Consider the following 19,473-nt stretch of genomic DNA (forward strand, 5'->3'; position numbering starts at 1 on the left):
TGCTTTACAGATTTGCAAAAAATAAAATAAAAATTTATAAGCATCACTTATTGATGAAAATATCTAACAAATGAAACATTACTGTTGGGGTTGCAAATTGTTATGGTTGATACAGTCACCTTGGGAAAAATTTAGTAATCTAGTAAAGCTTAAGACACATAACTGTTACCCACCAAACCTCTCCTAGATAAACTTAGGAAAACTCACTGCATCAGGATACACATACGAGAATATTCATAACAGCACTGTGTGTAATTAGCAAGAAACTGGAAACAGTCTTTATGGCCATCAGAAGTGAAGAAGTTTTGGATTGATTCATACAATGGAAACTACAGCAACAGAAAATGATTAATGAAAAAGCAAATCTTGGAAAAATACAGAATAATTCTATTTACCTAAAGGTCTGCAAACATGCAAAATTAAAAATATATGGTTTGGAACTAAAAACATCTGTGGTCAAATTATAAAGAAAAGGAAATAATAAATGTAATATTCAGGGTAGTGTTTATGTCTGAAAGAAGGAAAAGAATGGGATGGAGACAATCTTTATTCAGTTTTTATACATGTATGATAAATATTTTGTAGCCATTAAATATTTTATAAAAACAGCTTTTTAAAGTGTCAAATGCCTTAGAGTTTAGGCACAAGAGGTTAATAAGGTCACCATCCCAAGGCATATATCGCCTCTCGCAAGAGCCGGGTACCTGAGGCTCTCATATTCTGGGCAGAGAGCAGGACAGGGGTTTGGAGTCTGCTCTGTTCTCTTCTCTCAGGCTGGGCTGTGGAGGGTTGGGGAGGAGACAGGAGGGCAGTGCCTATCTCACAGGGCCAGGGATTTATTACGTTTGCAAAACTGGTCTGCAGATAAGTCATAAGATATAGAGCTCCATGGAGAATCACAACCTTCACTGCTGATTGTCCTGGCAGACATGCCTGCGAGATAACATCTTTAATATCCAGGGGAAATGAATTCCCTTACTTGGTCTTCCTATCTGGGCCCGCCTCTTGTCACAATCAGTTAGTTGATCTGGCAGATCTTCCTCCCCTATAAAAAGAGGAGAAATTGCTCTACAACTCAGTTTTTCATTATGAAAGTGAAACTGTGCCCACAGTGTTAACAGAGGCTGGTGACTAGCAGAAATTCTTGAACCTTTTACAGAATGACAGATAAGGGAACAGCTTGTTAAAACCCCTCTGCTTGTAAACTGCCTTCACTGATTAAGCTAGCTTTAATTGCATACCCTCCAAGTATCACATAGCCTAGGTAATATATCACAAGACTCCTTAACCACTCCTATAGATTCCTCTGTAGTATGGATTGCTATAGTAACAGGGGCTTAAGTTGTTTTTTAGGAACTTAGAGTCAGCTCTTGTTCAGTTTGAGCTGGTTGGGACCACGAACCGTAAAATGGGGTGTGCACAGGTGTCCAATGAACAAGTTTTTTTGGTGGAGGGAGGAAGCAGTTAGGTTTTTTTCTATTTTCAGTGGAGGTACTGGGGATTGAACTCGTGATATAACCACTGAGTTATATCCTCTCGCCTTCCAGTGAGCAACTTTTTGACATAAGAGGGCCAAAAACTCCACCCTCAGATCATGTAACTACCTCCTCTGAAGAAGCACGTAATCTAGATATGCCTATGGAGAACACCATTTACCTCACATTTTCTCTACCTCCAATCACCTTTCCCCACGCCTAAGACCGCCGTTTCTTTACCTACAAGTATCTCAAGGCCCCTGCCTTCAGGAAAGAGGATCTGAGATTTGTTCTCCTATCTCTTGGCTAGACTGCCTTATGAATAGCCTCCTTGTCTGCTGCAAACGTCAGCATCTCAGCGTTTGGCTTGCTGTGAGTGGGGCAAATATATCTGGTTTCGTAACAAAAGCATCGTCAAAGTGGCAGGGGCTGGATATTGGTCGTTCCTTATTTCCTTCCTTCCTCCATTCAGCTTTTATGGATGGCTTTTGCATTAGAACTGTGCTAGGCATGAACCTCATCCTGGAAAAGTGAGCAGTCCAGTGGGTAGATAGACTAGAAAGCAAATAATCATGGAATCGAGTATAACAGAGTAGAGAGAACCAAGCCTCAAGAACTAGGAAAGACAAAACAATTCCATTAAGGTAGAGGTCTGGAAAGGTTTCCCAGAGGAAGTGAGTTTTTATTCTCTCCAAAGTAAAGACAACATATTTTCTTACTACAAAAGAAATTATGTTTATTTCAGAAAAATGAGGAAAAATACAGAAAATATATTAAAAACACTCTTTTCTCCTCACCAAGACAATATAGTTAATTCCTTAGTGTATCTCAAGGTATTAGTCAAACCGAATCCTTAAAAATGAGTAGGAGGTATTGGTGAAGTTCTGTTCCTTAGGCTGTGGGATGGGTACCTTAAGATTTTAAATGATTCTTTACAATGTACCTATACATCAAGTCTACTCTTACATGTGTAAAATACATGTAAAATATTCCACAATTTAAAAAGTAAGTAAATATAATATGTAGTGAAGGATTTGAGGAGGACTGGTCTAGATATTTTGGCTCCCATTAAACTAAAATTTAACTCTTACGAAATGCTGACAATAAAATTGGAACCATAGTCTATAAAAACATTTATTTTTAGTTTCTAAAATTACAAGTTGGGGGAGGGCATAGCTCAAGTGTGGAGTACATGCTTAGCATGCAGGAGGTCCTGTGTTCAATCCCCAGTACCTCCCCCCAAAATAAACCTAACTACCTCCCCTCTGCCAAAATAAAAATAATTAAATAATACAATAATAAATAAATTTTTAAAATGTTTAAAAAGTGATTTCCTTTAAAAATATTATGAGAAGTTGCATAAAATCATAGGAGTAAATAGAATTATAAAAGAAACTATGGGCCACGGATGGGCTGGAAAAAATTATTAACACAGGTTAAAAAATAGTATCTGAGTCAATTTAAGCAATCAGAGATCAACCCAAGTTTCAGCCTCACCCAAATGTTAAAATGTGTTATCGTTAGAGGAATGAATTTAATTTACATTCTGGAAATGGAAAAGGTTATAACCCTGTCTCTGATTAATGTAATAACGACAGTGTAAGGTTTAAGATTTTTTTGTGCATCTATAAAATAGGTTTTTAAGTGTCAACTGGCAAAAGCTGGTCCTGGGAACTGAGGGACTTCTTGTGGATAGCCAAAATTTATTTGTTCTAGTTTGAACTGCAGAGGCGCTATTGTCTAGTGCTTAGTCAATAGTTTGAGTAAAAATGCATAAATAAATTAAGCTGAAAACAAAGTCTGAAGTATGACCGAGTGTTAAGGAAAGGTGGGAGATGTGGCGTTTTCCAGGTAGAGAAAGGGGCATTCTAGGCAGAAGGAGCAGTAGACGCGCAAAAGTAGACAACACATCCCGGGAACACTAGGTAATCTGGTGTGACTGGAGGAAAATGGAACCTCAGCTGGCCAGGCTATGTGGGTTACTGTAGAGCATCCGGCCCAAGAAGTCTCCCAGCTTTTCCCCTTTTCCCCGCTTGTACCCCATTCCCGGTTTCCCTTTCCCGCTCTCTGCTGGCTCCGCCCCTCCGACATTGCCCGTATCCCCGCCCCCTGGGAAAAGCGCTGGGCCGGAGGCGGAGCCTCGGTGGTCATCTTACCACACTTTCCTGTAGGCGAGCGGGGGTTGATGGTTTGGCGCCGTTTGATGACGTCACTATCATTGACAGCACGAGGCGGTGGTGCTGCCTCAGTGGTGAGCCGCGGGCTGAGTCTGAGTTGAGCTCCCGACTGGCCAGGGTCCCTTCACAGGGCGCGGCGGGGAGTCCAGGAGTTTGCAGCGTCGTGAGGCTGGGGGAGGAGTTTGGAGGCCCAGGAGCCTGTCTCCGGAATCAAGGTTAGGGGGCGTGTTGGCGGGGAGGCTGCGCCCAGGCGGGGTCCGAGGCGCAGTAGTCAGGCCCAGGGGGCTCGCAGAAACCTTAGGGTCCTGACTGGGGTGAGGGTGGTAGGAGCTCAGAGTCTGGGCAAGGGGGTTATTTCCAGGGGTTTGGCCTTGGGTATGCGTGGACCCTAACTCACGAATCTCTCTTCCTCACTCTCACGCGCTTGCTCCGGTGGCTCGCGCGGGCTGCAGGTGCAGCATGTCTGGCCTGGGGGCCTTGGGTGGCGCCCGCGCCGGGCTGGGATTGTTGCTGGGCACCGCCGCGGGCCTTGGATTCCTGTGTGCCCTGTACAGCCAGCGGTGGAAACGGACCCGGCACCATGCCCAGAGCCAGAACCAAAACCAGCCCAACTCCCTGGACTATACGCAGACTTCAGAGCCCGGACACCAGGGTAGGAGCCCGTTCCCCGAGGCCGCAGTGACTGCTGACCGTTGGGCCTGGGATCAGGGCTGCCTTTAGCAGAACCTGTGGGAAGGGGGAAAGAGTAGGAGGGTGGGAGTGGGTGTGATGCTTGAGAGTTTCACGTTTGGGGAAAGCTTATTGAAAAGGAAAAGCAGCCTTTCTCTTCTGTATTCTCCCCTGTAATCCCAGGAAAGTATATTGTAAAAAGGCTTAGCTTTCACTTTTAGTTCTGGCCATGGGAGTGCTATGTATGTATTAAAGGCACTTGCTTAGTGTGGGTGAGGTGTTTTAATAAGTAGAGGAAGATTCCAAAAGAAGGCAAAAGGAAAAACTAATCCTGTAGGAATTAAAATTTATGAGCTTTATGTAGTAAATTAGGTTTTAAAAATTGAAGGCGCCTTGGAGACTTGTCTAGTCCAGGTTTTTAAAATCCTTCTTAAGAGGAAGTCGAGATTGAAAAAGATTGTGTAACTTTCCCCAGGTGGTTACAGAGCAAGTAAGTGGCTGGATCGGGCCTGGTCACCTGGCCTGTTGACTTCCCACAGCATTGGCCTAGGAGTGCACTTACTGCAATTGAAGCTGAATATGGCTGGGAGCCAGCCACAGCTGAAATGGGTAGTGCTTTCAGCTTTGCAAAACTTTTCGTGTTAACTCATTGGACTGAAGCATCTAGGGCTGGTTCAGACCACGCCCCTCTCGTTTGTGTGATAAAGGAGCATTCAGATTATCTTGCCCCATGTTAATTGGGAACAGGTGTTTTCTCTGATTACCAAGTGCCAGATGGTTTGGAAAAGTTAGTTTTTGAAGAGTCTTCAGAGTTATCACCTTAGACTGCAATTGTTTCTCAGCATTTTATAACCTGGTGGTAACCAAGTATTGCAGGTGTGCTTGTCTTTCTTTTCCTTGTATTTCGTTTGTAATTTCTTAGCAGTAGTCTTTCTTCTACTGAGGCTGGAAGAAAATGGCCACATTCCCAGGGATCTTTCTTGCTTTACAAACTGGAACATTGTTGGATGTGTATTGTAATCTACGACTGTTAGTAGATTTCCTTTAACAGCTTTATGCTTGCTTGGACTGTGGATCCTGCCTTCCTGGCTTCTTTCCTGTTTTTACATTTTTCCAGTCCACTTGCATTAGGTAGCTATCAGTTTTCTAGCATTTACTCTTAGAATTTACCAAGAGCTCAATTCAGGGCTTGGCAATGGTGTTTTTCAAGTGGCGTTGGAGTGGGCTTTTTCCAGTGTACCTCTTCTCTCAGTAACTGCCCCTTTTCTCCTTGCCTCTCTCAGATGATACTAAATGAAGTTCTTGAGAGGAACTGAGTTTTCTTTGCTATTCTTTGTGAAGTTAAAAATCAGAATTTGAGTGAGCTCAATATTAGTTTCCCTGTGTGGTTAGTACTGACTTCCTGGGATTTGGGAATGATAAATAGTCAGGTAAAGGGTTTTCTTTTACTCTAGCAGGGCAGCTGTCCTGTGTTCTGGGTACTGCACCCTTGCTAACATTTTACACTATCTGCTGTGGCGTGCAGTACTGCAGAAGAGCTGTGGTGTGTAAGGTTTTTGGAAGAGATGGCCCTTGTTTAGAGATTGGAACCTTGATTTTTTCTTTTTAATTTTTATGTATCATTACCTGGGACTTGAACTTATGTTGAACAAAGCCTCAAAGTTTTTGTAAATTGAACTCCAATGAGAAGAAAGTGTTCTTGAATTCTGGGTGCAAGTTCTTTTCCTCCCTCTATCCCATGGGCATCACTGTCTCCTCTCCTCCTGCCTTCAGTGAGGCCGTTGCGGGCAGTCCCAGGTGAGGCTGGCGATGCTGCGGTGCTGCATGGCCTTCCGCGAGAAGGGCAGGAGGAGGTGCTGGACCGCCTGGAGTCTGTGCTGAGCAGTCTGGTGGCGCTGCGGCGGGAGGTGGAGGAGCTGAGGAGCAGCCTGCAGGGACTTGCTGGGCAGATCGTAGGGGAGGTCCGGTGAGTAATGCAGCCTCCTCTGCTGCCTTGTCCCCCACACCCCAGCTTTTCCCCACCCCTTCAGCTTTTTCAGCCTTTGCTGTGTGTGTCTAAGGATGAAACCAGTTTTATAGCTTCTCACCTAATTGGCAGGGAGGCCGCATGCTTGAGTCCTTGCCTTGCACGTGTTCCTTGAGGCTTTTAGGTCCCTAGGGTCTGTTGTAGCAGCTGAAACGCTTTGTTTTGACTGACGTGGTCTGCCGTGCAGGCTGGGTCCAGGGAGCTGCCCTTCTTGCTCTCCTGAGGGTAGAGACCCAGGATTTTCTCTGCTCTTGGCCCTGCAGTGAACAGCAGTGATGAGAGCTTCCCTCCTGGTAAGGGGAAAGGCAGGCTGGTTGGGGCCTAATGGCACCTTCTAGCAAGGGGCCTGCTTTTCAGATCCCACATAGAAGAGAGCCAAAAAGTGGCTCGGCGGCGAAGATTCCTGTTTGCCCGGGAGAGGAGCGACTCCACCGGCTCCAGCTCTGTCTACTTCACGGCCACCTCGGGAGCCACGTTCACAGATGCTGAGAGCGAAGGCGGGTGAGTCGTCTCTCCTGGAGACACTTGTGGCTTCAGCCAGGTTATATTTTGTAAAAGCAATGGTTATAATGGAAAATTCACATCAAGCTGCTGTAAGTAATTTTTGAAACAAGGTAAGGGTATAAATAAATGAAATACAAAACAGTTGGAATAAGAAAAACCATCCACCTGAGTCATCCAGACAAACGGCAGTGCTGACAGTGGTTATTGCTGGCATGTGTTGTTTCCCTCTGAGTAGGTCTGTGTTTTATGTAGTTATTATGTCTTTTATGTTTGTTTTCTGTAACATTGGTTGGGCGTTTTCCTTCACTGAGTGGCTGAGCCAGGTCTACAGAACTCTCTAAGCATTCAGCGTGCTCCCTCCCTCGGGAAGTTCTCTTCCCGCAGGGGAGCCTCGCCATCTTTGCACGTGGGTGGGTGGTGACAGACCTGAGTAACTGGTGGCCCGGCAGGTCTGACCATAGGCCTTACTGTGAGACAGGGCAGCAGGCAGGAGTCTGGGGGACAGCCTCCAAACTTGATCAGGCTAAAGGCTTTTTGATTTTAAACCACTAGTGCCATTTTGAAACCTTGTTCCCTAGGATGGAGTCTGAATGAATATCTTTGTGTTGGTGCCCGATGCTGTCATTGGCAGCATCTGCCCTTGTCCACTGCGAGGTCCTGGTGGCCTGCCTGCGGTCTAGAAGCGGCTCTCTCCTTGATGGCCTCTGCTGACCTTTCTTCCTCCTCAAGGAACAGACTGGCCGAGTAAACAGTCAAGCCTTCTGTCAGGTCAGAGTGACTAGTTTACCTGTATGCACGTGGAAACTAGAAGTAAAACCAGCCATTTAGGATGATTTTCGCAGCGTTGTCCCTCTTGAGCTGAAACACCATGTTAACTACTGTTTATTCTTCTGGGACAGACACTGCAGAGCACTTCAGAGGTATTTCCTCACTTAATCCTCACAAGGGCCCTGTAACATAGGTGCTGTCCTGTTTCTCAGACAGAGCCTTGAGGCTTAGCGGGGTCTGCCGCCTGCTGCCTAGGGGTGGACAGCTCCTGAGTGCAGGCTCAGCCACGCTCACCTGCGGTCTGCGGCACGGCTTGGCCGTCGGCGCAGGAGGACAGGCCGCCGGCAGCCCTGGGCAGTTCTTCCCCCTGACTGAGAGCCGCCGCAGCTCACAGCCCCAGGCAGCGTGCTCTGTTCCGGACATATTCCACAGAAACCGCAGCCTTGTTTTCTTGTTTGAGTCATTATAGTCTCCTGCCTCTCCTCATTTACTTTTCAGAGAAAATTTGTAGTAGTAGTACTCTTGTTCCACGTCACTGCCATTGGGCATCTGTGCTGAACTTGATAACTGATCAGGTGCTTCTTGAAACAAGTGAAGTCTTGGTAAAGACCTTTAGTCCTCCATTCACGGCTACTGTTGCCTGGTTGTCTGATCCCCATGGTCTGTATTCTTAAGGGACCTTTTCTGTTTAATTTATCCAATACCTCTGGGCTGAGACATGCTTCCAGAGGACTGTGATAAAGGGAGCAAAAATGAAATTAATATTTGACACATCTGGATTGAAAGAATGGATGAAATAGTTGATAGTAGGCCCTCAGATGTAAGGAGCATCTCTATACAATCCAAGGAAGGAAGTCACTTGGGTGGAGAATTGACAGTTGAGCCTTGTGAGAGTGTAGAACAGAGAGAGAGTTCACAGCTCTGCCCAAACCCGGATGTAGAACTCAAAGCTCTTTGTGATGATTTTAAGAAATTGTACAAGCTTCTGGGGGCACTGAGAGCCAGAGTGATTAACCAGGGAAGCTTGTGGGTGCTTTACTGCTTGGGATGCTCAGTGGGGCTCCCAAGGCCATGAACAGCAGGACAGGGCTGCCAGCCAATTGTAATGGCATGAGAGGAAGGAAGGCTTTCTAAATTACAGCTCCAGCAGGCTCAGCCCCATGACCAGTCCTGTGGCATGTGGAAGCCATCGGTGCTTCATGGTTCCAGACTCTGGTTTAGCTGGCTGCTATCTGGAGCAGTGGCCACAGTGAATCATTCATTTTGCCATGGTCATGGTCGAGGGAGAATTCTGGGAAGGGGCCACAAACTCTGGAATGACTTTGAACATATGGGCCCCTGGGAAGGAACGCTTCTATGAGGGATGAAAACACAAGATGTGATGGGCTACTCTACTCCACTGAAAGCTGTGTTCCCTCTTTCTTCCAAATAAAAGAACAACTTTGAGCTCCCAGGGGATCGACTGAACGCAGCAGTCAGAATCAGTGTGTAGGTCCGTGAGCTTTTCCCCTGAGCATTGTACCAAACACAACTTTAGTTCCCTCCCTGTCAAAACCCAACTTGCCCTAAAGCACCAGCTTCTCCAGCAAGCCTTCCCAGGCTTCCCAGCCAAAAGGGACTGCCTGCAGCCTCACCACCACTCCTTCTTGGGCATTTATCACCTCACTCCGGTTAGTCTTCCCACCACTGACAGCCTTTTGGGCTTAGGGCCCATGCCTGGTTGTCTTTGAATGCCTCAGCACAGCACCTCTAATGGGGCTTAAGATTAAAAGAAAGAAACTTAATTGCCAGGAAGGGATGTGTGTGTAACTGGGTCCTTGACTGCTGCCTTGTGGGGTCTCCTCAAGGAATAGGGTTGGGCAGCTCTGGGCTCCTTGCTTTGAGGGAGCCTTGGGTCCTCAACGCACTGTGGGAACAGTGTGTCCTGCCTGAGTGCACAGGTCGAAAGGGCCTTTTCAAAGGTCCCTGCCAGACCCTGACTCATCTCAAATGCTGCTGGGCATGTTAAATAAAAGAGCTGTCCGTTTTTCTCTGGTGGGTTTCTCCAGAGGCTGGGTTGGTGGCCCCAGAAATGTGAGAGAATGGGTGAATATCAAGATAGCAGCCCTTGTAGCTCTTGGCACATGATAAATCTCTTCTCTAGCCCTGGAAGTCAGTACTCACTCAACAAGAGTTTGCCTGCCTACCGCATATCAGGCAGCAGGGTTGCAGATGTGAGGCAGGGCTCCTTGAAGAGGGGCTGAGATGTAATAAAAGGCCTCCCCACCAGACTAGCCTCACTAAAGCCTCTCTGCCTCAGGGCTTTACCAGCTCTCACTCTGGGTGGCAGTGAGGTCCCTCCTGATCTCTCCTTTTCCTTGTCCACGTCAGCTCCCTGGCCTTTAGGACCCGGAGGGTTCACAGCATTACAGGACCTTCCTCCTGGCCCAGCTCCCTGGAGAGACTGCTGATGCCTGTGCTCTAGCAGGAGTACGAGCAGGGGTCCCTCCCCGGGAGATTCCTGATTGGCCGAGGCAGCCTTCAGCTGAGCAGGCAATAGGGTCGCCCCTTCTCTTTGCAAGGGGAGGTGATAAGACCCAAGCTCACACCCCAAATAACCCATTTTGCTTTTGGGCCTGGCTGGGCTGAGTGGAGGCAGTGGTAGACTCTGATTTTTAAAAAAAAAATTTTTTTTAATGGAAGGACCAAGGATTGAACCCAGGACCTCATGCTTTACCACTGAGCACAGCGCTACCTGCCCTCAAAGACTGATTTGTCAACTTTGTCATTTGGGGCAAGTTATTGTCCAAGCCTAGGAACTGGTAGGGAGTTTCTCTGGGCTGCCCTGTGTGGTCTTGCGCATCACCACCCAGGTTGGTTGTGAAACCTGATAATCACTTTTCCTTGTCCCTTTAGTTTCTGAGGCTTTTATTGCAAATTGCTAGAGAGGAGATACTTGCATAACCTCTTTAAAAAGCAAGGTTAGGAAGGTTTTAAATACCTTGTAAGTTCCTGTAATAGATGTTCTTGGAGCCCCTTTGTTAGATGAGTCTGAAAGCTCCTTTATAAAGCAGCAGCATGGATGGAATGGGCATCGGGTCTGGTTGCTCACTTGCCGCCTCCTGGAACCCGCCCGTCTGGCATCTCTGGCTGTCTGGGTGAGGACAGCACTTCAGCCCCTGACTTTAGGCTGTAGTGACTATTTGTACGCGTCTCCCTCATCTCTCCTTCAGGTCTTATTTGTTCCAGCCATAGGGATCCTACTTCCTTATTCCAGGACAGAGGAAGGCTTATCCCTAAATGACCTGAAGATCTTCCGTGCTTTGGAACTTCCTGGCTCTGACGGAAACTGCTTTCCCTCTTTGTGTGGAGGGCTCTTTGGTGTCTGGTTGTGACCTCTGGAAGCCTTACCTTCCCTGCTCTGGTTCAGCTGGCAATTAGGAAAAACACCGTAATTAGCTGCTGGTGGAGGCCAAGATCAAAGGGAAACTTGGCTTTCTCTTCAGTGGGTACATCAGGGTTGGGGTCCCTGGGAGACACCAGGCTTACAGAGGCCCCACAGATACCTTCCCAAGGGCTTCTGTCCACATCTTCCTCCTTTCCTGCTTCCAGCTGTAAAGTGGCCCCTCCCTACCCTTGGCAAGTTCCCAAGGGCTGCTCCTGCTGTGGTTTAAGTTTGGCTGCTGACTTGGGACAGAGGTATACGTTCAATTGAGAAAGAAAATGCGGCCTTATGGCCGCAGAGGCTGGCATCCACCCACGTTGGTTCTGACAGTGCATTTGGCTGATAAAGCAAAAATGATTGACAAACCCTCAGCCTGGGGAGCTATCTAGCTCAGGATATCAGCTCCACCTACATCTTAAGGTTTTTATCTTAAGCATTTCTTTCTTTATAAGAAGAATATTTGCTCACTATAGCAATCATATATAATACTAAAATATAGGGGGGAAGTTACTTCTTCTACCCTGAGAGATCTACTGACATTTTGGTTCATACCTTTCTAAGCTTTCTCTTTTTCTCTATTTTCTGGCAGACTTGGTGGTAGCTGAGCAGGGGATTCTCATATTGGCCTCTGACTGTCACAGGGCCCCAGTCGGTCACTCTTACCCTTCTGGATTATTTTCCCAGCCCATAGTTCCCATTGGAAGCTTTCTCAAGGCTAATTCCTACCCCTAATTGAGGGGAATGGTTCTTATTTGGGGCTTTGGACAACAGTGCCGTGGAGAGTGCCTCTTGTGGGTGGATGCTAGACCCTAGAGGCTCTGAGGCTAAGTAATTCCTTCCCTTGACCCTGTCACTTTCGTTTCTCTGCCACAGTTACACAACAGCCAATGCTGAGTCTGACTATGAGCGGGACTCTGAAAGAGAGAGTGATGATGACGGAGAAGATGAAGTGAGCTGTGAGACTGTGAAGATGGGGAGAAAAGATTCTCTGGACCTGGTGGTGGAGGTGGCTTCGGGCCTGGTGTCCGCAGCCCTGGAGGCCGGAGGCTCCCCTGGCCCAGAAGATGTGCTGCCCCTCCTGCAGCAGGCAGACGAGATGCACCGAGGCAGCGAGCAGGACAAGCAGGAGGGCTTCCAGCTGCTGCTCAACAACAAGCTGGCGGTGAGGCTCCAGCTGCCTGGCTGCCCTTCCTCCGCCCCTCTGTCCCGCCCTCCCCTTGCTAACCCCTGGTGGCAGGCCACTGTGTCCCCGACCCTGTGAAGTGCCATGGGAAGGGAAATGAGGGTGAGACAGTGAGTTCTGCACCTACCCCCCAGGGTTGTACATCCCATTCCAAGGAGGCCGAGCGCTGCCTTCCCCGCCACCGTCAGGGCAGCTGGCTGCCACCTGTAGAGCTATTGCAGAAGAGCCTCTCTCACCAGGGAGAAGTGTGGAAAGAACTGGAAGGGTTTTCTCTTTTGTTTCCCTTGAGGCAGAGCCAAACCTGTCTGCCCTAGGTGAAGTTTTCATCACAAGTGACAGGTGTGTAGGTCACTCTACCACAATTCTCTTCTCAGGTTCACTGCCAGAATTCATGCTCATTCAGCTATAAATGCCCCCAAACTTAGAATTTTCCCCTTTTTTGGGCATTTTCAGTTTTTTCATTGTCAGCAAGATTTGCCTCTTGCTGTGCCTCATCACATGTTGGAGTTGACCTTTCCTCCTCATGGTATTAAGCCAGAGTGCCCTCAGTCTGTGGATTGTGCAATCTGTCATCTAGAGATAATGTCATCAGCCTCCGCAGGTGAGAAGTCCTGTGCGGGTGGCCTGATATCAGTGTTTATGACACACTCAACGGTAGGGTGTGGGGAGAAGGCCAGAGCCCCAGTTCTCTGCAGCTGAGAGAAAGGGGCTCACCCCTGTCTGGTTTGCAGCATGGAAGCCGGCAAGACTTTCTCTGGCGCCTGGCCCGGGCCTACAGCGACATGTGTGAGCTTGCTGAGGAGGCAAGTGAAAAGAAGTCCTATGCCCTAAGTGGTAAGTGCTGACAGGTCCTTGGTGGGAAGGTGGCTGCCTGATGCCGAGGGTGGAGTCGGTGATCAGCCTGAAGCCCGGGGAACCACCGAGACACAGGCGATCAGGGCAGCTGTGGCTCAGCTACCACAGGGATAGAGTGGCTCCCAGAGACTCCCTGCTTCCTCCGGGAGACAGAGCAGTCTCTGTTGCTCTGCATGTCACGGCGCTTGCGTAACACAGGCGTACATGATTTCAGGAGAGCAGCTGACCCTTGAACAACGGGTTTGAGTGGCACGGGTCCACTTATATGCAGATTTTTTTCCATAGGAAATACTACAGCACTGCACAGCCCACGGTTGGTTGGAACCGAGGACAAAGAGGGCCAACTATAAGTTATTTGTGAATTTTTAGCTGCACAGAGGGCTGGTGCCCCTAATGCCCGTGGTGCTCAAGGGTCAACTGTGGTATCATATTAGTACAATTCTTTGTTCTCATTCCTCAACTACAAAGGGCAAAACCTTTCTTAATCTGAGGTTTTCTGCTTCTGCTTAGGTCTAGTTTCAGTTATGGAGCCTGTGGGGGCAGGTGTTTAAGAATATAATGAGCGGCGTATGTTTGGTGAGCGTCTGTAAGGAGCAGTTTGGTGGAATATTGCTGGTTTAGAAGTCCCTGGAGTCTACTTAGCAACTCTGTTGTCAGAATGTGTACCTGGGGATGTAGGGTACACATGACTTGTGCCACGTTTAGGGCCCGTCCTCTGTCACGAGGTCACTGAGAACCCTGGGGCTTTAAAGAGAGGCTGGTTTCATAGGGAAGATGATGTATCCTGCCTAACTACACACCCTGAGTCAGGCACCATCAGTGGACTTCCAGATCTTCTGGTTCAGTTATTCAAAGTTAACTATCTAAGTAGATCTGTCTGCTTTCCCACTTCTATAAGTACAGCCTTGCAAACACTGAATCTTTGATAATGTAGAATCTGACTGTACCTCAGGATCATTGTTCTTGACAGTTGTAGAATTCTGCCAGTATAGAAAGAACAGGCCAATTGAGCTGAATGTTATAGATCTTCAGAAAAATCCCCAGAAGCTGTAACAAAAGTTGTTTGCTTAATTACTGTTTGCCTCTTCCTTTTTAAAAGTTTCTGCTTCCCCTCTAAAATTTCAGGTGAGGATTCTGATCAGCCCTTGGGGCTGATTTTTGGACTCTTGGTAATCAACAACACCCTTTCCTTTCCCTTTGGATCATCTCTTAGTATTACAGCCAACAGGAACCCTGAAGGTGGAGGGACGGGGCAGTGGTTAGAGCAGCCACAGCCAGCACTGGTCTGGTCTGGCTTCCTGAGCTTAGCAGCCTTGGACAGGTCTGTTCCTGCTGGAGGTCAGGTGACTATGGAGCGTCTTTGAAGGCTCTGCTCTGGGATTCTAGCTTTTTAGGACCATCCTTACTGGATCTAAAGTACTTCATTTTGTCTTATCTCTAGAAGTTAGGACCACCAGGAGGAGGCAGGAACTGGTTGCGTTATTCTTCACTGTTAATTTCCTAGTGTGATAGTGCTTTGAAGGGGGCAGACAGGAGTCCCCTGTGAGACAGTGTCCCTCAGCGGTGGGGCGTACGGTCCTTCCACTCGGATAGGGGAATGTAGGATTGTCATCTGCGGTCTTTACATGTGTTTGTTGAATATACAACATTATACTGTGATTACTATCACTTAAGGATGAGGAAACATTCAGATTAGCCAGCCTACCACCTCAACACATTACTTTTGTTCCATTATCTTCGTGTTCCCTTCCAGGCCCTCTCCATTTTAATCAGATGCCCCATTATGCAGTGTGTTCTTTTCTCCAGTGTGTAGGCATAGGGTCCTCAGCGGGAGGGTTCCAGCTCCTTGACATTCTAGGGGACCCTTGTCAAGAGCTTGCATGTATTTAGGCTTTGATTTCTGTTCTGTGCTTAGAAACTTGGGTAAGACTACATTAAAATCACCTCTGGTCATACTTCAGTCTATCTGGCTTTGGTGAGGAGTTCTGGCCTAGAGCCATGATTGATGTTCCTAGATCATGGGTCCTCTTGAGAATTTGATAAAAACTGTGGACTTTCTTCTCAATAAAATGCACATATACCTAAAATTATATACAACTTCAGAGGGATTCATGGACACCCTGAAGCCTAGCTACAGACCCCAAGTCAAAAGCCCTCCAGGGCAGTGGTCTACTGGGGACAGTTTGATTGCTTTTGAGTCCTTTTACATTTGAAATGCTTTGAGCACATCAGGTAGGTGTTATAAAAATCAGGTACCTGGGGCAGCTGACAGAGATAGGGAAAGCAAGGTGAGTAGAGGGGAGAGCAAGGTGAGCAGCTATTTGCAGCTCTTCCTTCTGCTCAAGTGCGCAACTATTTACAAGTTCAGAGAGCTTAGAGCAGTCACTGTTCCCACAGCCTTTCCTGTGGAAGGGTGCATGGGAGCCCCTGTCAACCCTGAATCACTTTTGTCCTACAGGAAAAGAAGCAGCAGAGGCCGCTCTGGAGAAGGGGGATGAGAATGCTGAATGTCACCAGTGGTAATGGCACCCTCTCCCAGGGAGAGCCAGAGTGGGTATGGGTGGAGGAGAGCCCTTTCTTTTCTCTGCCCTGGCCAAAAAGGCATTTGCCAGAGGGACCAGGAGAGGGAGCTCTGGCGCTTATTTCTTTATGCCATCCTCCCCGCAAGTGAGGGCCCCAGGGGGCGTTTCCTTTGGGAAGTGCCTTCTGGGTGAGACAAGGGGGAAGAGTAGAGCTTTCTGTGGAGGCTTGGAGAAATGAGTAGCTTTGTTAGTCACCTCTGGCTACAAAACTTGTGGGTTCTTGGCTCCTCAGGGAGGCTGGGACACGTGCAGTTCCCTTCTCCCACACAAGCTCTTCATTCCCCTAGCTGTGATCCCTGGCTGGTGGCGGACTTTGGCTTCTTTGCTTGGCTTGCATGAGGAAAAGGAGATGTGAGCTCACCCCCAGGAAGTTCGGTAGTCAGTATATTAGCTTACAAACGCATCAGCCCTGTTTGTCGCCTCACATGAGGCAAGGTTCTGCCAACTTGGATGGGTCTGGGTCAACCTGTGTCCTGGGGCCTGGTTCCAGCACCAGAGTTTTAGTGAAAATGTTCCTTTCCCACTTCCCTACTTGCTTTCCATGACTCTGCCCTCAGATTGTGAGCTGGGAGAGGCTGCGTTTCCTTAACTGTTGCTGAAACTGTCTCTGCAATGGTTCTTCTCAGAGGCCAGGTCATTGTTTCTTGGGCATGACAGGTGCTGCTCCCTTGGAGCTCCTGGGCTCCCAAGGATGGAAACTGACCTCATCCTCTCTTAGGTATTCTTGGGGAACAGATTTAGTTTGGGCTAAACAGGGAAATGAGCCTCTGGAAGTATCTGATAGAAATACCACCAGATATTTAGTAAATAACATGAAAAAGCAACTTGGGCCTTGGGACACTTATCAACTATGCTTCTAGAAATAATGCTGGGGGGACAGGTAATAAGACCCTTTTTTGGTGAGGGGGGGGTGATTGATTAGCTTTATTTTTTATTTATTTTGGAGGAGGTACTAGGGATTGAACCCAGGACCTCATGCACGCTCAACATGCGCTCACCACTTGAGCTGTACTCTCCCCTCAAGACCTTTGTTTTTAAAGGCAGAAGGAGGGAAGCTGGCTGGCTTTGTTACCCTGGGAGGGAGGAGGAGAGGGCTGAAATTGGGGCCTTTTCTTCATTTGCTAACGTTAGAGATTCCTAGAATATCCCATCCTAAAACATCTTCCCAATGGTAACACTTCCAAGGCTAACGAGACCTTTTAAGGTCTGCTTAGGAGACAAAAAGCAGTGTACTCAGGTCTTTGATGCTGATTTTTAGATACCTGCTTAAGTTTTTATGACAGCTACGGCTATGATTATGAGAAAATATTTAGGCAAGATCTCGGTCCAAATTTCAAGAGAGATATTTACTGGAGAGGACCCACCTTCTTTGTACCTGTTATACTTTGAAGAATTGTGAGCTTACCACTGTATTTGCTAAAGAATATGAACTGGGACCAGAAGGCTGTGAAAAGAATTCTGTACAGATGGAAATGATGCTTTCAGCTCTGAAGGTGCAGGGGCAGTGCAGTCAGACCACGGAGAGGGGAGCCCGTTCCTGGCAGGGCCGGTGCTCAGCCCTCGTCCCTGAGCTTGCTGCTGCTTCCCCCTAGGTACGCAGTGCTTTGTGGCCAGCTGGCTGAGCATGAGGGCATCCAGAGACGCATCCAGAATGGCTTTAGCTTCAAGGTGAGGAAAGGCTTTTCCTTCTCTGGTGCTGGTCTAGTCCAGATTCCCTGCTCCATCCTAGCTCCTTGCAAAGGGTGTTCCTACAGCCTCTATGACTTGTCTCTCTCCCCTTAGAATCTGTGGTGTCTGATGTTAGTTTATATTTACATTTTCCCCCTTAGGAGCATGTGGACAAAGCCATTGCCCTCCAGCCGGAAAACCCCATGGCTCACTTTCTCCTTGGCAGGTGGTGCTACCAGGTAAACTCAATTTCTGGGCTTGACATAAGTGTCCTGAGACAGTGACCACCTTGCCAGGAAGAGCAGAGTATTCAGCCTGGTCTGGCTTAAGTACCATTTTTTCCTAAACGGTCATGTTAGTGGCGACTGGACCCGGCCCTATTTAGCCTTGTTTACTTAAGTACAGAACATTCAGTGTTCCTAAAGATACTTAAGTTTTTAGTCACACCTTGATCTTTTGGTGGCAGGTCTCTCACCTGAGCTGGCTAGAAAAAAAAACTGCTACAGCCTTGTCTGAAAGCCCTCTCTGTGCCACTGTGCAGGACGCCCTCCAGAGCTTCCTAAAGGTATCAGGGAAGGAAGGGGTGGGCAGTAGCCGAAACTGCCAGGGCGCCCTTGTTTTCCCTGAGGATGTTATGGGGGGGGTGGTTTCTGGTAGAGGGCAGTTTTGTGTGCCTGTCCTATGGGAAAATCAGAACCACCTGAAGAACTTACAAAACTGTGACTCATGAGTCTAGGAATCTCATCTCCAGGTTGGGGACTGGAACTCTGTTTCATAAGCTTTAGCCTGACTTGGACTTTGGGAACGCCTCACTGAAATGCTTTCTCCCTTCTCCAGGTGGAAGAACTACAGCCAGGATTTTCCAAAGCAGGAAGGGTATATATTTCCAAGGTAAATTCACCTGCCTATTTCAGCATAGGTGAAAATACGTTAATGATACTTCCAGGAACTGCTGAAAGCATACATACTCATCTCCTAAGCTCCTGGTGGTGTTTCTCACAGGTTTTCATTGTTGTCTCTTCTCAGTGCTACAGAGAACTAGGGGAAAACCCTGAAGCTAAACAATGGATGAAGTTGGCCCTGGAGCTGCCAGATGTCACTAAAGAGGTAATACTTTTAAGAGCTTTTCTAACAATGGGCTCTTTCATTGAGTCATCAAGTGACCTTTTCAGGAAAGAATATCTTCCCCTGAGGTCTTATTTTCCTCCAAAAGTCTACACTTTTGCATGTGGGCTCTTTTGTATCAGGGGAGGAGACAGATTTCATACGCTCCAGGCTATCCTGGGGAAGTGGGAAAGACTAACAGCTCAGAAAGGAAGCAAGGGGCCTACTCCTGGGTACCAGTGGTTTGGGAAATGTTGGTTTACAAGTTTGAGGCCTAGTCTTATTCTCTTGTCTCCCTAGGATTCAGCTTTCCAGAAGGACCTGGAAGAACTGGAAGTAATTTTAGGAGACTAATCACATTTCAATAGCCTTTATGACTTGAGAGGGTGAAAGAAATCAGGAAACTGAGCAAGACTGGTTGAGGGAGGGGCCTGACCGCTACCATTTCCCAATTTCTTCCTATTGTCCACTGGTTAATTTATTCTAATCCCTTACCTAATCTGAAATTGGGGAAGTACGTGAGGCCTGGTTCCTGTTGTTCTCTCCCTAAAGCGAATTCTTGAAAAATCAAGACTAGTATAACACCACCTTCCTAGGCCTGAGTGTGGGTAGAGCACTGAGGCTGGCTTCCAGCTGCTGGTGAGGTGGATGACTTTCAGGAGCTAGAGGAACAACACACAGAACTCGTACTCTAATCTTTTCCACTGATTAATACTCAGCACCAAAGTATATAGTCCTAAGATCATACCCTAACCTACTAGGGTAAAAGGAAGGCTTAGGGCAGTCCATGGGTCTTGTCTCTTACCTATCATGTGGATTCAAACTGTATTCCTGGGCCGAGGGGCTGGACCACTTGGCTTCCAGAGTCCTGGCAGCTTTTTGGAACAACAGCAGTGCATAAGACTTAGGAGACTGAAAATGGTGATGTGAGGAGCTGCCTGGAATATATTTTGGTACAAACTTGAAATAAACCAAATTAACTAGAAATGATTGTATTCCCCTTTCTATGTTTACTTGTAATCAGTTCTTATTCTTGCT

At 47.5% G+C, this 19,473-nt stretch overlaps 1 protein-coding gene and 1 long non-coding RNA gene across 2 annotated transcripts; one reads left to right on the forward strand and one right to left on the reverse strand.

Moving 5' to 3' along the window:
* Positions 1 to 531: 531 nt before the first annotated feature.
* On the reverse strand, positions 532 to 3,706 carry LOC140696827 (uncharacterized). The gene is made up of 2 exons (XR_012073374.1): positions 3,632 to 3,706; positions 532 to 1,045 (listed from the first exon to the last, which is right to left on the reverse strand). It is a non-coding gene; the product is annotated as an uncharacterized lncRNA (long non-coding RNA).
* RMDN3 (regulator of microtubule dynamics 3) lies at positions 3,077 to 19,422 on the forward strand. The gene is made up of 13 exons (XM_015237133.3): positions 3,077 to 3,867; positions 4,105 to 4,304; positions 6,095 to 6,287; positions 6,705 to 6,848; positions 11,917 to 12,205; positions 12,958 to 13,060; positions 15,540 to 15,600; positions 17,256 to 17,331; positions 17,493 to 17,570; positions 17,798 to 17,896; positions 18,169 to 18,222; positions 18,358 to 18,438; positions 18,736 to 19,422. The coding sequence occupies exons 2-13, from the start codon at positions 4,112 to 4,114 to the stop codon at positions 18,787 to 18,789; spliced, it is 1,425 nt and encodes a 474-aa protein (XP_015092619.1). The 5' UTR covers positions 3,077 to 3,867; positions 4,105 to 4,111; the 3' UTR covers positions 18,790 to 19,422.
* The last annotated feature ends 51 nt before the right edge of the window (positions 19,423 to 19,473 follow it).

This window comes from Vicugna pacos, chromosome 6 (assembly GCF_048564905.1).
Source record: "Vicugna pacos chromosome 6, VicPac4, whole genome shotgun sequence".
NCBI classification, from domain to species: domain Eukaryota; kingdom Metazoa; phylum Chordata; class Mammalia; order Artiodactyla; family Camelidae; genus Vicugna; species Vicugna pacos.

Excerpts from the sequence above, each read along its gene's own strand:
- RMDN3 (XM_015237133.3), top strand. The coding sequence starts at position 4,112 with ATGTCTGGCCTGGGGGCCTTGGGTGGCGCCCGCGCCGGGCTGGGATTG. Across the intron at positions 15,601-17,255 it reads AATGCTGAATGTCACCAGTG|GTACGCAGTGCTTTGTGGCC; the intron begins GTAATGGCACCC and ends GCTTCCCCCTAG. Across the intron at positions 18,439-18,735 it reads TGCCAGATGTCACTAAAGAG|GATTCAGCTTTCCAGAAGGA; the intron begins GTAATACTTTTA and ends TTGTCTCCCTAG.